This window comes from Oryza brachyantha, chromosome 1, assembly GCF_000231095.2.
Source record: "Oryza brachyantha chromosome 1, ObraRS2, whole genome shotgun sequence".
Taxonomy (NCBI): domain Eukaryota; kingdom Viridiplantae; phylum Streptophyta; class Magnoliopsida; order Poales; family Poaceae; genus Oryza; species Oryza brachyantha.
In genome coordinates, this window is record NC_023163.2 from 5,955,791 (window position 1) to 5,971,815 (window position 16,025).

Below are 16,025 nucleotides of genomic sequence, written 5' to 3' on the forward strand. Positions count from 1 at the left end.
ATAAAAAATATAAAAAAAATTAGTAAGATATTTAATATGAGTTATATCACTTCACCAACCTGCAAGTTTAAATTTAACTTCTACAAATTTTAGCAAAAATAACAAAAATAATTATGAATATGCATATACTTAGTTTCAGTTTTGTTTGTTTTTTTTTGCTACAACTTATAGAAGTTGAATTTAAACATACATGTTTGTTAAGTGATATAACTCATATTAATCTATCTTGTTAAATTTTTTTATATTTTTTATGACTATTCAGATGATATACAAGCACACACGGGTGTACATACACCCGTGTGCTAAAAACTGTTTCCGTGTTCCATAGAATTTGGTTTTGTGTCAGCGCGATGAATGTTGTGGCTCCCCTGTGTTTGGATCTTATTGTTGTGAAAGGTCACTATTACTGTACTGTAATACTGTATTTAGCAAATATAATAGATAGGGCAACTCTCCGATGCATCTTACCGGTAGTATTATAATACCAGTAGAACTAATCTTAGCCATTGATTAAAAATGATATTTTTTACTTTGTAAATTAATTGATTAGCATTATTTTGTAATCTTGTTTTTTGGCAATAAATATCATAGTAAAAAGGACAATATTAGCCCTTCAAATTTCTACTACACATAATATTATTGGTAGCATAATTTAATCATAGTCGTCCAGTAAAAATAGATCAATGGCGTGGATTAAATTCTACTACCAGTAAAATACACCGTAGTCAATCCCAAATAGATAATGTCAATAACGTCATTGACTTTGGCACACGTATTTACTCATTTGTCTTATTTAATTAATTTATTCAAGTCATAATTGAAAAAATTAATAATAAATCCAACCATTAAAACATAAAATACATATTTTTAAATAAAATATGATTAAATATATGTTAAAAAGTTAACAAAGTTATCCACCGTGCTGTATCCAATCGTTCCATGGTTATTATTAATTCACCAGCTGTCCAAAATATATCACTCCGTACGTTCCATCTCAAGACACATATAATTTTACACGCAACTCTCAGGTAGGCATACATGGCGCCCTGCATCAATCGCATGCACACATATACATACTCCATGAGAGCAAAAATAAAAAAGAAAAAAGAAAAAAAAAGAGATGATGTCGATCAATGCACGGATGCATGGCACGCTAGCTAGCTAGCTACAATCACCAGTGCTACAACGACACTACTAGTTTACACAGATCGAGCTCGAGCTCTCTCTCACTCTCGCCTGCATATATGCATATGCAGGAATCAATCACACTGACGAATCAAGAAGCTACGTACAAGTCGACGAGTTTAATTGCCTTCTGATCACCGTGGAGATCATGTGCGTACGTACTACGTGGTGATTCGCCGCGGCGGCGCCGGCGGCGGAAGAGACGAGCTAGTACGTGTGGTCGTCGGATGTGTCACGGGGCGCCGGCGCCGCCGCTCGACGCCGGTGGCACCTTGGGGATGCCCTGCTTGTGGAGCTCCGACATGACACTGTCCAGCGACGGCGGCTTGAGGCCCAGGGGAAGCGGCAGCCATGGCTTCACTAAAACATCTCCGATGGCTGCGTCTATGCTCTCCTTGGACTGCATGCAACCACACAAACAAGAAGAATTACAAAAACGGATAAATAAAAACTCATCAGATCGTACCATTCCTTTTTGGCAATATCAGTTCGATTTAAGCCCACATTCTTACTACCTATGATACTAATATGTATATCCTAACGCTATGGTGTCTTAATATATTTAATAATATATTTATAAAATAACAATGTTTAAAGTATCATTTTCAAATATAAAATCACACGCTAGACAACTATAAAAATGTGTTATTATAGTTTAGCAAGAGTAACTCGCAGAGTGATATATTATTAGTAGAAGTAGTACACAGAGTGATCTAGATACGATAATGAAAAAAAATATGATAGTAATTGTCTATTCGCTCTACATAACGAAATATCCAAGAAAAGTGCCAGAAGCAGGTATGCAATTGCACCATGTATGGTATTACTTACGATGAACATTACCGGTAATTCTCATCATGCCTGCACGTACGTAACTCAATGATACTAACAATACCATGATAACATTCAAATATTAATTTTTCTGTATTATCCGTCTCTTTTAAGCGTGTGTTAAAAAGAAACATTCATCCTCTACATAGGTGAAAAAAAATACATCCATATATATATATATATATATATATATATATATATATATATATATATATATATATATATATATATATATATATATATATATATATATATATATATATATATATATATATATATATATATATATATATATATATATACATACCGGATGGGCGTCAAGCTGAAGCTGCAAGGCGGCGAGTTTGTTCCCCTGCGGCGGCGGGATTGGTCTATAGATAGGGTGCGGCACCATCCCCGGCACCGGCGGCGCAGGAAACCTCTGCAACTGCACATACACATACACATACACATCACACCACCAGAAAGATCAGAAATACTTTTAAAGCATCTCAATCCTTTGTTTCTGAAAATAACTTATAAATTACTGCAAATCCTTTTCACTTATTTCACCAAAATCTATTTTCCAGCCTTGGCTTTTATATTGAAATTTTAACTTTAAATTTATAGTTGATTTTTGAGATTTTTCACCAAAATCTATTTTCCAACATTGGCTTTTATATTGCTAAAAACATGTACATAAAAATTTTATTTATACCGTTTGTCTTTTTTTTTTTATAAAAAGACCAACCTCGCACTATAAGTAGATCACCGTAGAGGCAGTAGCAGCTCAAACTTACCATGGCGGCCGCGGGAGGCAACAGTGGCGGCAGACAGGCCGTCCCCGGTGTCACTGCCTGCGGGCCCCACTTCCTCGCGGCCTGCATGCATGCACGAGAAACGCCAGGGCCAGGCGTCAGCTCGGATTAAAATAATAAAGCTCACATGCATACTAACACGCAGACAAAAAAAAGCAAAAGCAAAGCAAGCATCGCTGGAAAAGCAAAGCTAGCAACAGAGGATGCGGTTCACGTGCACACGATAGCGCAGCACAAATACGTGACGCTTTAATCATACGCACGTTGTACTGCTGCTGCCAGTACACCGACGGGTCCACCGCCGCCGCCGCCGGCGGCTGGTGGTGGTGGTGGTGCGCCCACGCCGCCGGCAGCGGCGGCGGCGCCAGGTGCCGCGGCCAGACGGGCAGCAACGTCGGCGGCTGCGGCGAGGGTGGCGGCACCGCGGCGCCGGCGGGCTCGAGGCCGGCGGTCGGGTGGCCCCACACGTGCAGCGGCGCCCGGCAGAACGGGGGAGGCGGGGGCGGCACCATCGCCGCCGCCGGCGGGGGGAACCCGATGGTCGGCACGACCCACGGGGCTACCGCCACCGCCGCTGACGCGTCCTTCCTTGGCCCGCCGGCGGCCGCCGCCGCCGCCGCGGCGGTGTACATCTGCCGCTTCTGCGTCCACGTCGCCGCCTCCGCCTCCCTCGCCATTAGGTGCTTCCTGTGCGACCGGTACTTCTGCATGCGTGCCGTACAAACAGATTGTAAATAAGTTAGTAGTATTATTTAACTCATTCTGCCAAACTTAATGCACCGGCTGCTGCCACAACAATTCTTAATTAAACAAAAGGGTTGTAATTAATATTCTATCAATATTTTATAGTTAGGACGTGGCAAGTCGTAATTTGCGCGTGCTTACAAATTATATCGACCATAGGTTTGACGAGTTAGAGTTTTTTTTAAAAAAAAGATACCTACGGCAAGTACGGACACAAAACCAAAACATATGACGTGATAAACATACGTGCCATATCAAAGTTGTGGGATAATGTCAATACCATCCAAACACCCCCAAAATACATATGTTAAAAAAAAATACTGACGCATGTCGTAAACGATGTTACCCATTAAAATATGTGTCATTTACATTTAAATCCCAATTTTTGGCTTGAGTTTTTCGTGGACATATTTACCGGGCATCGAAACGATGCGTTTCATACATAATTTTCTATATAAAAAACTATAGCTTGATTATCCGAGAGCAAATTTTCACTTTGCGGTAGCTATTACTCAATCACTCGCTTGTTTCTTAAATACTAGTACGTACCTATTACCACCGAAAAAGCCCAAATAATGCAAAAAAAAATCTTCGGAAAATAAAACCAAACAATCCAAAATCTCAAGGGGCCTATAATGTCCAATCATTGGATCAACTAAAAATACAGGTAACCTAGCTTATGTGTGTGTGCATGCGCAAAAGCAGAATTATTTAAACCCCCAGTACGTGTCGATGAGTACCACACCAATGGTGGGTGATTTCTCAGAACAAATAATATAATCAACGACCTAGTCTAATAGTCTTTTCTTAGCCCACATATAAAATAGTTAGTTGTTCATCATTAATGTAAGACCCCCATATCACTCTAATAGAGTTTCTGCCCGAGCTGGCTACGAGCTTACAGCTCGCTTACACTCTCTCTCATCCACTGTCTCTTCCACATAAGCATTTAGTTAGCTTAGAGCAAGTTCAATAGTATAACCAACTGCTAGCTCCAATTTATCTATAGCTAATCTAATAGCCAACTTATACAATAGCTATCTACAAAACATATACAACTATGTCTCACATGTCATACACACATTGTGTATTGGAGTCCGTGCTATAGCTGTCTATAAATTAATAGCCCACTCCTCTTCTCTCTCATCTCTTATATCCTTAAAATATATTCATACCTGACTTATATAGCGTGCTATTATATCTATTCTTATAGCCTGCTATTATACTCACTCTAACCGGTGGTAATTACGAGCAGTAATAATTAGGAGGCAGGGTAGCGTTGCAGCTTGCGAGCGCTCGCCCTAATTTTGGCGCGTCCCCGTTGCATGGTGCGAGCCAGTGGGAATATTGGAGTATTAAGGGCATCGTAATGTACAATACACATGGATATGATCTCCAAGCCCACAGGTAAGAGCTTTTGTTATTTTAATTTACATATTGTATAAACATAAGATAGATGTAAGACTATGGAGTGATCTACATGTTTTTTGATGAACAAATTGGTGGTTTGCGAGGTAAATGTTTTTGTGAAAATTAACCAGACGGTCAGACCGCAGGTATATGGGCGGTCAGACCTTTCAGATAACTACGGTTAGACCGTAGGTGTCTAGGCGGTCAGACGGTAGGTCAGCCCCAAAAGTTTCCGCTTTCGGTTTTCTTTTCGGTTTTGGATTTGTTCTTCGTGAATTCGATTTCTAGTTGGTTTCTATACGTATGGGTCCTATTGTTTTGCTAATCATGAGTCAAGTTGGAGATAGCTTGGTCTCAGAATATGGTTTCTTCGTTTGATTCACGTGTAGGTGACTTGATGCCTCGGGAGAGTGTTGCCGGTGATGGATCGGGAGTCAACTTGGAGATAAGTTGACGCCCGGCGGTCGAGATATCATGCGGGATACTTAGGCTAGAGTTCAATGCACGTGGTGGTGAAGATTCTATATGGCATACGATGGAGATATTGTGTGCGTATGGGATATGGAAGTTGAGTTCGGATAGAGTCCGGATTTGAGAAGATTTGTTGTATTAGAGATAGAGATATGAATAGTTACGGATAAGGATTGGTTTCCCACGAGATTGGGAGTCCTAATTCGTGCTAGATACGTGGGCCTTGCATACCCACGTCGAGGTTACTTTTGATGAAGCTAGTCCAGGTACTCGACTAGAAATCACAGGTACACTGTCACAAATTCAGGGGGAGGATGGTCCTACTTTTGAAGACGAGAGCGACGACGACGACGAGGTCGGCTCGGCCGGTCAAACCGGGTGCCAAGCCGGTCAGACCACCAACCCACCTCCGGTCAGACCGATACAGGAAGTGCGGTCAAACCGGCCAGGGTCGTCGGGTGCTGGTTCTGTTGGTGCTAATCATAACGGCCCTCCAGAGGCTTCAACCTCGACCAATGAGAGTACAGAACGCGAAATAACTTTTGAAGTCACTGCTCCTTTGCACATTCAACGACGACATCCGCCAGAACAAATCATTGGTAATTTAGGTGAGCGGACTACAAGGTCTAAGGTAACAACCCATGATGTTCGTGCAAATTTTGCATTTGTTGCTTCTTTTGAACCCAAAGATGTTACTCATACATTAACTGATGAATCGTGGATTAACGCCATTCATGAAGAACTTGAAAATTTTGAAAGAAACAAAGTTTGGATTTTGGTTGAACCAACTTCTGGTCATAATATTATTGGAACCAAATGAGTTTTCAAAAATAAACAAAATGAGGATGGTTTGATTGTGATAAACAAAGCTAGACTTGTTGCTCAAGGTTTTACCGAGGTGGAGGGTTTGGATTTTGATGAAACTTTTGCTCCTGTTGCTAGAATTGAAGCAATTAGACTTTTGTTAGCTTTTGCTGCTTCTAGAGGTTTTAAACTTTATCAAATGAATGTGGAAAGTGCTTTTCTAAATGGTTTTATATAGGAGAAAGTTTATGTCAAACAACCACCAGGTTTTGAAAATCCTGATTTTCCCAACCATGTTTTTAATTGTCTAAAGCTTTGTATGGCTTGAAACAAGCACCTAGAGCATGGTATGATAGGCTTAAGAACTTTTTGCTTGCGAAAGATTTTCGAATGGGAAAAGTTGACAAAACGCTTTTTGTTCTTAAGCATGGTGATAATCTACTTTTCGTTCAGATTTATGTTGATGATATCATGTTTGGTTTTTCATCTCACGCTTTGGTTGTGGAGTTTGCTGAGACTATGCGCAGGGAATTTGAGATGAGCATAATGGGTGAGTTATCGTACTTTTAAGGTTGCAAATTAAACAAACACCTCAAGGTACTTTTGTGCATCAAACGAAGTATACTAAGGATCTTTTGAGACGATTCAAGATGGAGAATTGCAAGCCAATTTCAATACTAATTGGTACTACAACTGTGCTGGATCCTAATGAAGATGGAGAAGCAGTTGATCAAAAGGAGTACAGAAGCATGATTGGATCTTTGTTGTATCTAACTGCTTATAGGCCAGACATACAATTTACTGTGTGTTTGTGTGCACGCTTTCAAGCTTCTTCTCGTGCTTCACATCGTCAAGCAGTCAAACGAATAATGAGGTATTTGCAACATACACTTGAGTTTGGAATTTGGTATTCTACATCATCTTCTATATGCTTGAGTGGATATTCCGATGCTGATTTTGTTGGGTGTAGAATTGATAGAAAACGTAATAGTGGAACATGTCATTTTCTTGGTACTTCATTGATTGCATGGACTTCTAGGAAACAATCTAGCGTTGCTCAATCTACTGCTGAATCAGAATATGTTGCTGCTGCTAGTTGTTGTTCACAGATCCTTTGGCTTTTATCAACTTTGAAAGATTATGGTCTTACTTTTGAGAAAGTACCTCTCTTTTGTGATAATACTAGTGCTATCAATATTGCTAATAATCCTGTACAACACTCACGCATGAAACAAATTGATATTCGTTTTCACTTTCCGAGGGATCATGTTGAGAAGGAAGATGTTGAATTGACATTTTTGATACAAAATTGCAACTTGCTAATATTTTCACTAAACCATTCGATTCTTCTCGCTTTGTCTTTCTTCGTGGAGAATTAGGAATAATTCATCCTTTTAGCATGGTTTAAGGGAGAGTTTTGCACCTCGTGGTTTTATCAAGCAAGAAATAACAATAAGAAAATTGACAAAGAGAGATTTGTTTTATACATATGGTATATTATTGTGAATGCTAGTAATAGTCTGAAAGTTTATTTGTCTCTAGCATAGTTAGTGTGTATTCTAGTCTTTTTATGAAACTTAGATATTGCTTTTAAGGGATATGATGCATGACACTTAAATTCTATACTTAAATTAAGAAAGTATGAAATATTGATGCTAGCATGTGGTTTCATTTATAAATGCTTGTATATATGCTTTATTGATTTGTTATTTGTCAAATAGCTTTTAAATTGCTCATTGTGCAAGAGAACAAAAATATGAGAGAAAAAATGAATACTGACGACAAGGATGTATTCGATGTGTGAGGAAAAAAATGGGTGCCGAATCCTTGAAAACAGTCTTGACGACAAGGACGTACCCGGAACAGTTGAGAGAAAAAATATGAGAAAAAGGCTCAAACAAAAAAATGTTAAAAATTCTCTTGGTAATTTTGTGCTAAGGCTAATTTGAGAAAGAGTGATAAATACAATAGGTATATATGTCTAGTCTTTATTCTTCAAACTATGTGCATATAACAGTGTTGCATTATCATTTGAAATCATGAATTTTGATTGTTGAGTTGAACTTAATTGCACAATCTTTGGTTCATGATTATACTTTAATACATGCTTGCTATTTTATAGATGAGTTCATCTTCTTTTTATTGCAACACATGACTTGATATGCTATGTGTATGCTAAGCTCTTAAACATTAATGGACATAATTTCTGTGCTTGATGAAATCATTGTCAAAAGGGGTAGAAGAATTTTGGAAGAGAGAGCATGTTTTTGGAAAAATTTGGAAATTTCTTTCTTTTCAAAAGTGAAAGATGTTTCTTTTAAATGCTTTTTGGAGTTACTTTAAAAAAACAACAAACGATTTTGAAGTGTTTGCCAATGTGTTCATCAAGAGGAAGATTATAAGATCATGGAGTGATCTACATGTTTTTGTGATGAACAAATTGGTGGTTTGCGTGTTAAATGTTTTTGTGAAAATTGACCAGGCGGTCCGACCGCAGGTATATGGGCGGTCAGACCTTTTAGATAACTACGGTCAGATCGCAGGTGTCTAGGCGGTCGGACCGGCAGGTCAGCCCCAAAAGTTTCAGCTTTCGGTTTTCTTTTCGGTTTCGGATTTGTTCTTCGTGAATTCGACTTCTAGTTGGTTTCTATACGTATGGGTACTACTGTTTTGCTAATCATGAGTCAAGTTGGAGATAGCTTGGTCTCGAAATATGGTTTCTTTGTTTGATTCATGTGTAGGTGACTTGATGCCTCGGGAGAGTGTTGCCGATGATGGATCGGGAGTCAACTTGGAGATAAGTTGACGTCCGGCGGTCGAGATATTATGCGGGATACTTAGGCTAGAGTTCAATGTACGTGTTGGTGAAGATTCCATGTGCATACGACGGAGATATTGTATGCGTATGGGATATGGAAGTTGAGTTCGGATAGAGTTCGGATTTGAGAAGATTTGTTGTATTAGAGATAGAGATATGGATAGTTACGGATAAGGATTGGTTTCTCACCAGATTGGGAGTCCTAGATCGTGCTAGATACGTGGGCCTTGCATACCCACGTCGAGGTTATAAATAGGTACCGAGGGGTATGCCCCCGCAGAGCTTTTTTTGCCATTTGAGAGAAAAAGTTAGGTTTTCGACTCTATTATGATTTTAGATCGAAAGTTTTGGTTAGGAGTGCTTTCTATGCACTTTGTAAACACTGGTTGATCAATAAAAGTCGAGAGATTTAATCTACATCTTGAAGCTTTGTCGATCGGCGTTTTTTCAGGATCCCGACGGTCTAACCGTAGGTAGGCTGGCGGTTTGACCGGCCGCTCAACGTCGGTCGGACCGAGGATATGCGAGCGGTCTGACCGGCCACATAACGGCGGTCTGACCGGTGGTACATTCGTAGTGTGACCGAAGGCTTCGGTAAGGCTTTTTTAAGGTAATCTTTTGTTTCCGCGAAAAGATTTGGTTTTCGATCTAGCTACCATTCACCCCCTTCTGATAGTTATTTTACTCTGTTACGATACTACAATAGAGCCTATAAATTACATTCAAATAGTCGTAAGAGAAAAGTGAAAAAAGAGATAATATGTTTTAATTTATATGCGTAGTCTGTATAACTAAAAGTACTCGATAAAATAGCCTACGTAGAGTTATAAGTATTATTTTTGGCTACTATGGTTATCGATCCAACTCTGGTAGTGTAGTAGGTGAGCTTACATGCAGAGCTGCCGCAGTCTACTTGCTCATCGCAGTCTCAGGCCCAGCCTCAGCTATAGCTGCAGAAACGCATGCCTGCATGCATCCATTGTGCCCGTCTTTTGCTAGCATCTGTTGGACGCAACTACAGTATGCTACATTGATCTTAGAAAAATCTTTATCTTTTAACCTCTCCTGTTTATCCTAGGAAAGAATTTATTTATTTGAGTAATTATTGGAGTCGGGTTAAATAGAGGACAAACGTTTTGATAATTTAGAAACATAAGAGAGAAATTCATGCATTGTAGTTTGAAAAAAAAATGAAGGATGTTCTGATACTTTTAACTTTGCATAGATATATGTAAGATAGATAAAATATTTTACGAGCGGAGAGAGAGTAGCTAGCTGGACCCTGGTAAAAAGAACTTTCACGTCCCGGACTAGCTAGGTGCTTCGTCATCACTATACTTTAGGAATGTAACAGTAGAAAGTTGCATGTGTAAATGTTTGAGATCTCCTCCCACAGTTATAAAATATTAATCTTTATTGAATTTAAATTTTATATTCACAGTATAAATACTCTACCCTTTGCATTGATTTTTAATTTCAATAGTTATATAGTCAATCAAGTGTTTAAAAAGGAACCTAACTATGTCAAAATTTGGCCATTGGGGATTGAAAACTATTTTGATTAAATCTTAAGATTTGCTAAATACTAACTCCGTTTCATATCGTAAGATTTTCTAGCCTGGTCTAAATTGATCAATTGATAAATGTATTATATATATATATATATATATATATATATATATATATTCATTAGCATAAAGTCTTTATTGTGAAACGGAATGAGTACGCTATAAATATTTATATTTTAGAATGAAGATAAGGTATGCTGAATTGCTGAGTTGGTATTCTGTGCAGACTGTTCACACTAATATGTGGATTCAAGTGTGGATTCAATAGGGAGGCCACGTGTTAGTGAGCAGCAGCTTGTTTTGACTCGAGTCTTATGATTGAGTTGATATGTACATACCAGTACCACCCTCGAAGATGCAGATTAATTGTTACTCTAAATAATTTGTTTGATCAAAACTTAAGTTAATTAACTATATGCGCATTAATAATTGTAGCTATATATGTTGCATGCCATGAACTCTTGGTTGACTCGAGAGAGTAAATAACTCACGATGTGGTGGTGTACCTAGTACTACTCGATACTAAGTTACGTACGTACATCAGTGTACTGGTAGTACCAGGTTTGGACCATGTCCCCCCAGATCTAACCTCTGACAAGTCACGCGCGAAACATATATAGATAGTGGATGTATTATATAGTACTCTGTATATACAAGCAGCATACTAGCTAGTAGTGTATAAATTGATTGAACTGTCATTTTTTTTTCCCTTTCGCGAGATCACTAACCAAACAATTGTGTTTCTAGCTTGTTGCCGTCTGACAAAAATCAACACGTACTAGTATATGTACGTATACGTATGGAGAGACAAAATTAGCACGTAGTGTTTTGTTTGGTAAGTTAGTTACCTGGAGATGGCTGGCGATGTTGTGGCGAGTGAGGCACTCGATCCCCATGAGCTCCAGGATCCTCGACGGCACGGCCTTGTCGATCCCCAGCTGCTCCACCGCCTGCACGAACCGCCGGTGCAACTCCGGCGTCCAGTCCACCTGCAACACATATCCATTAACGAATTCCGGTCACAGATCGATCGTCCACAGCTAGCTCCTCTAGTTTCAATTCACAGCCCATTTTGGCCATTGCAGACGAGAGAGACCGATCGATCGACAGGAACAATCAAGCATCCTGCAGGCTGCATATATGCAGCGGCTGTATGCTCCAAAGCAGCAGCAGCCACACGTACTCGATAAGATCTATCATCTATGTATGACTCCCGTGACATCAACCGGCCGGACATGGCAGTCTCTCTCTCTCTCTCTCTTTCTCTCTCTCTCTCGTTCCAAAGATCTAATCTTCCTGCGAGCTGCATGCGAATCCACCCGTCGCCTGTGTCGGCGTCGGCTCCATCCATCCCATCTATCCATCCGTAAAAAAAGGCTCGCCACACGGGGATTTCCGCGCCCTATTCATTGCCCGCGCGCGCGGCTGGCTTGGCTTGGCTTGTCTGACAAGCCATGTGTGCGGCCGGCCGGGCCGGGTGAGCCGTCGTTGCCTCCGAGCTCGTGACGCGTCGTGCATGGCGTTTTGCAGCAGCTAGTAGCTGTGCCCTTCCCAGTGGTGACTTGGATCTACAGCTGCAGCAGCTGCTGCTGCTGCTGCTGGTGCTGGATGCCGCTTTCGTTTGTTGCCTTCTGCTTCTGCCGTAGCTCCCCGTCGTCTGCACCTCACTCAGATCTGCTAGCAGATCGATGCATGTGTCGTCGGAAGTTTCTTTCTTAATTAATTTCTTCTCTTTTTTTTTGGCTACGATAGGATTTGTCTTGGGTCAGCAACTGTTAATTGCATAAGTGTAGAATTAATTCTGTCATGTCGATTTTTTCCCCTCTTATGCTAGAGCTGTGTGTAGTTTGTGTACATGCATGATAAATGGTAGTTAGTTAATTAGGGCTGAAGTGTTTGCTACCTTCACCTTGCGCTTGCCGTGGGAGTTCTTGGCCGATGACGACGACGACGACGGCTTCCTCTTGCTGTGGCCCTCTGCCGACGGCGACGACGACTTGGCGTCGCACCCGGCGGCGACGGCGGCGGCCGAGCAATCGTCCGTGGTCACCGCGCTCAGGACCTCATCGCCGCCGATCTTGGCGTCTTTCTCTTCATGCGACGACGACCCTCCTAGCTCGTCGTCCTCCTTCTTCCCCCGCGGTGGCGACGGCTCGTCGCCGGAGGCTGCTCCATCTTCCTTCACGTCTTCATTGGCTCCTGCAGCTTGCCCGCCGGCGGCGGGGCTCGCCGTAGGCTGCGGCTCGTCGGGGGAGCTGGCGAACTCGGCGAGGAGCTCCGTCGGGTCGACCTCGAGGTCCGGGAGGATGTCCCCGTCTTCGGCGTGGAAGAACGGGACGTCGCAGCAGCTGAAGTCGATGTACTCCAGCAGGCTGTCGTCGACGATGAAGGCATCTTCATCGACGTCGGCCGACGGCGCCGCGAAGCCGACATGGCCGCCGCCGATGCCAACGCCCGCCCGCTGATCCGCCTTAGGGCTTCGCAGCGTGGACACCTCAAGCATCCCAATAATCTCCCTTTTCGCTGGCAAGATCGGTGAAACAAACAAGAACAAGGGATACCCTAGCTCCACGAAATCTCCAGCTCTAAGTCCCAGCGATATATATCGATCTAGATTTCAATCCAACAACTATATATATGGTCGTGTACCTACTGCTCGATTACAGCAAAGCAGGAACAGAGAGAGCAAGATGCATGGATGGTGTCACTGCATGGGCAAGAAGCTAGCTAGTTCTTCTCCAATGGAGATCTCTCTAGCTAGCTAGCTAATGGATAGGAAGGAGAAGAATATGAGAGAGAGAGAGAGAGAGAGAGGAGGAAGAGAAGAAAGAGAGAGAGAGCAATGGGACTAGATTAGTTTGGTGGTGGTTTTGGAGTATTAGAGGGAGAGGAGGACGCATGTCGACCACAACCTCCTCGAGATTAATTTCTCTCTCTACAACCTGCTTTTTTAGGGTTCTTTCTTTCTGTCAAAATTGACCCCTCTCTCTCTCTCTCTCTCTCTCTACACCGACTGCTAATGCTAGCATATTTGCATATGACACGCTAGCTAGGGCACCGCAGCGTTTATCTGGCATAGATACGACGATATCTCAGTGACCCCTGCTGCCGACTGAATTTGACCGATGCAACTTGCCAAACAATAATTCTGGTGAGCATGTGTACGCCTGTCTCGCCGGGCATTTTGTGCGCATACATACATATTCTAGTATACCTTATTGATATTATATTATATTACTACTAATTAATCATTGTTATGTACGGCATAGGGTATTGTTAACGGGTATAATCCCTCCGGTCACAAAAAGTACTTGATGTTTTAGACGAGATCTCGTAAAAAAAATTAAAACTTTGACGTACTATTGGTGACTTTACAAATAGGTGATGATGTGAAATCATGCGTATATTTGTTTTCATAAATATTTTCATTATCTCATAAATAGGTACGTACTTATCATATACTCATTGTTGGCTTATCAATCGTAGACAAAATTTGAAACTTGACTTTTAAAGTTGATATTTGGAGGGGGATTTATTGTACCATATTTTCCTGCCTGACTTTAGAACCGCAAACAATACATATCAACTTGCATGTTAATTTTCATATTTTTACAATTACCATTCATAGCTCAAACATTTTTAGAGGATTTGAGAATTTTATAAACTTATTTTTGTATAGAGTTGTGGTCAATTTTCCTCCTCAGACACTGTCGTCATATCTGAAGTGTTTTTGATTGGATGGCGAGCTTGAATGTAGATTTTGGCAAAAATTAAATGGTTCAATTTCATGTCTTTTTGGTTTTCATTATTTTTACAACACCTCAAGAATTCACCTAGCTTCCAACTATTCTCCAGCCAAAATCAGGAAAGTTTTAAGGCGGTTTTCATTGGGCTGCGGGTATTTCAATCAGTCACTTCCGAGAGATTGTGATCTCCAAATTATGTCTTTGGATGACGTGGCGTTATGTTGAAGATAGCTGCTGGCTCAGCACTTTTGAACATGATTTTATTTAGACCTCCTTTAAAATGGAGGATTTTAATTAAGAGAATTTCAAGGGAATCAGATTAATTGATGTGAAAATACTACAAAATTGTAGCTTCAAAGGAGCTAGCTAGACCCTGGACAGAGATGGGCACCAATCAGCTCACGGGTAATCCCTAATTAGCTCTAGTTCAACCAAATAAATTAACGTTTATTTTTAACTTAGTTATAGTTTAACTAGATCAACCAAAAGATTATCCGTGAACCGACAAGTGCCCATCCCGATCCTTCAATTGAGTCTATATGTGAGGACAGGATTATTGGGCGTTTGGGGTTCGAGTACATCCATATTATCGTCATTTCAAATTTTGGGAGTATAATAAACAACTTCATTAATTCTCAGCATGCGTGCGCATCGATTTAATTTGCATATTCCAGAGTCACGTGATAGAACCATACAATTAGAATATACCCATGTATTTTAATATGTCCATATAATTCATGATGACTGCACAAGTATCCTCACAAAACCATAGAGAAAAGAAATGATTTTTTAAAAAGAACACTTTAGCTTTTTTCGAAAGTGGTGTTTTTTAGGTAACATGGGGCGAGAAGGAAACAATGTTTTTTTTTGCGTGACGTGTGGTTGGAAAGAGGACGAACGATATGCTTTAATTTAGCAGATATTTGCATGCATGATATGACTTAACATTGTATAAATGTGTATATGTTCACTGTTAACAATCAATGTTCTATTGAGATGCATGGTTTCTTTCATGTTTATGCTTTGTTTTATACTTTTATGCTTAGTTAAGCTTTCTATTAAGATTAATTACCTTTTGTCTTTTATATAATTTGTAAGCTTGCCACAAGTTCAAAGGTCGAGTAATTAGTATAATCCAAAAAAGCAGATATATTTGCATCTAGCTTTGATTAGTTCTAACCTAACAAAAAAGGGTGTTTGTTTGTTTCTTTTAGCACAGGTCCGTTTGAAAGCGTTGATGGATGATGGATAATACATAAAAGTGAATTTACAACAATTATTTAAGGGCAAAATGAATTATTTGAAAATGTTTTCTAAGAAACGCCACTGAACATAATTTTTCCGAAAAAAATAATTATACTATTTAGGAGGTTGAACGCATATCGATCTGTGATGTTCTAGTAGCTATAATCAGAAAAGAACAGACCGATCAGACATCGACCGGCCAACAAGCCCAAACAATTAATAGTAGCCTAGGTTGTATTTTGTCACATGTCAGACGAATTGTCTAGTCCATCGGTTTCTTAATACTTACTACTATCGTCTTGAACAACAATATATATAGTCTTAAAAATAACTTTAACCGCTATTTTCTATTACACGTTCGTCTATACTGCAAGAATGTTGTATTGTCAAGATACATGTATCTAGG

At 40.3% G+C, this 16,025-nt stretch overlaps 1 protein-coding gene across 2 annotated transcripts; it reads right to left on the bottom strand.

Moving 5' to 3' along the window:
- Positions 1–920: 920 nt before the first annotated feature.
- On the bottom strand, positions 921–13,606 carry LOC102706342 (probable transcription factor GLK2). 2 transcript variants are annotated; one of them, XM_040523395.1, is made up of 6 exons: positions 12,538–13,606; positions 11,477–11,617; positions 3,077–3,517; positions 2,796–2,876; positions 2,324–2,443; positions 921–1,585 (listed from the first exon to the last, which is right to left on the bottom strand). In XM_040523395.1, the coding sequence occupies exons 1-6, from the start codon at positions 13,129–13,131 to the stop codon at positions 1,418–1,420; spliced, it is 1,545 nt and encodes a 514-aa protein (XP_040379329.1). In that variant the 5' UTR covers positions 13,132–13,606; the 3' UTR covers positions 921–1,417. The 2 variants fall into 2 exon arrangements, with proteins under 2 accessions (XP_040379329.1, XP_040379328.1); XM_040523394.1 differs by having other exon boundaries at positions 12,532–13,603.
- Positions 13,607–16,025: the final 2,419 nt, after the last annotated feature.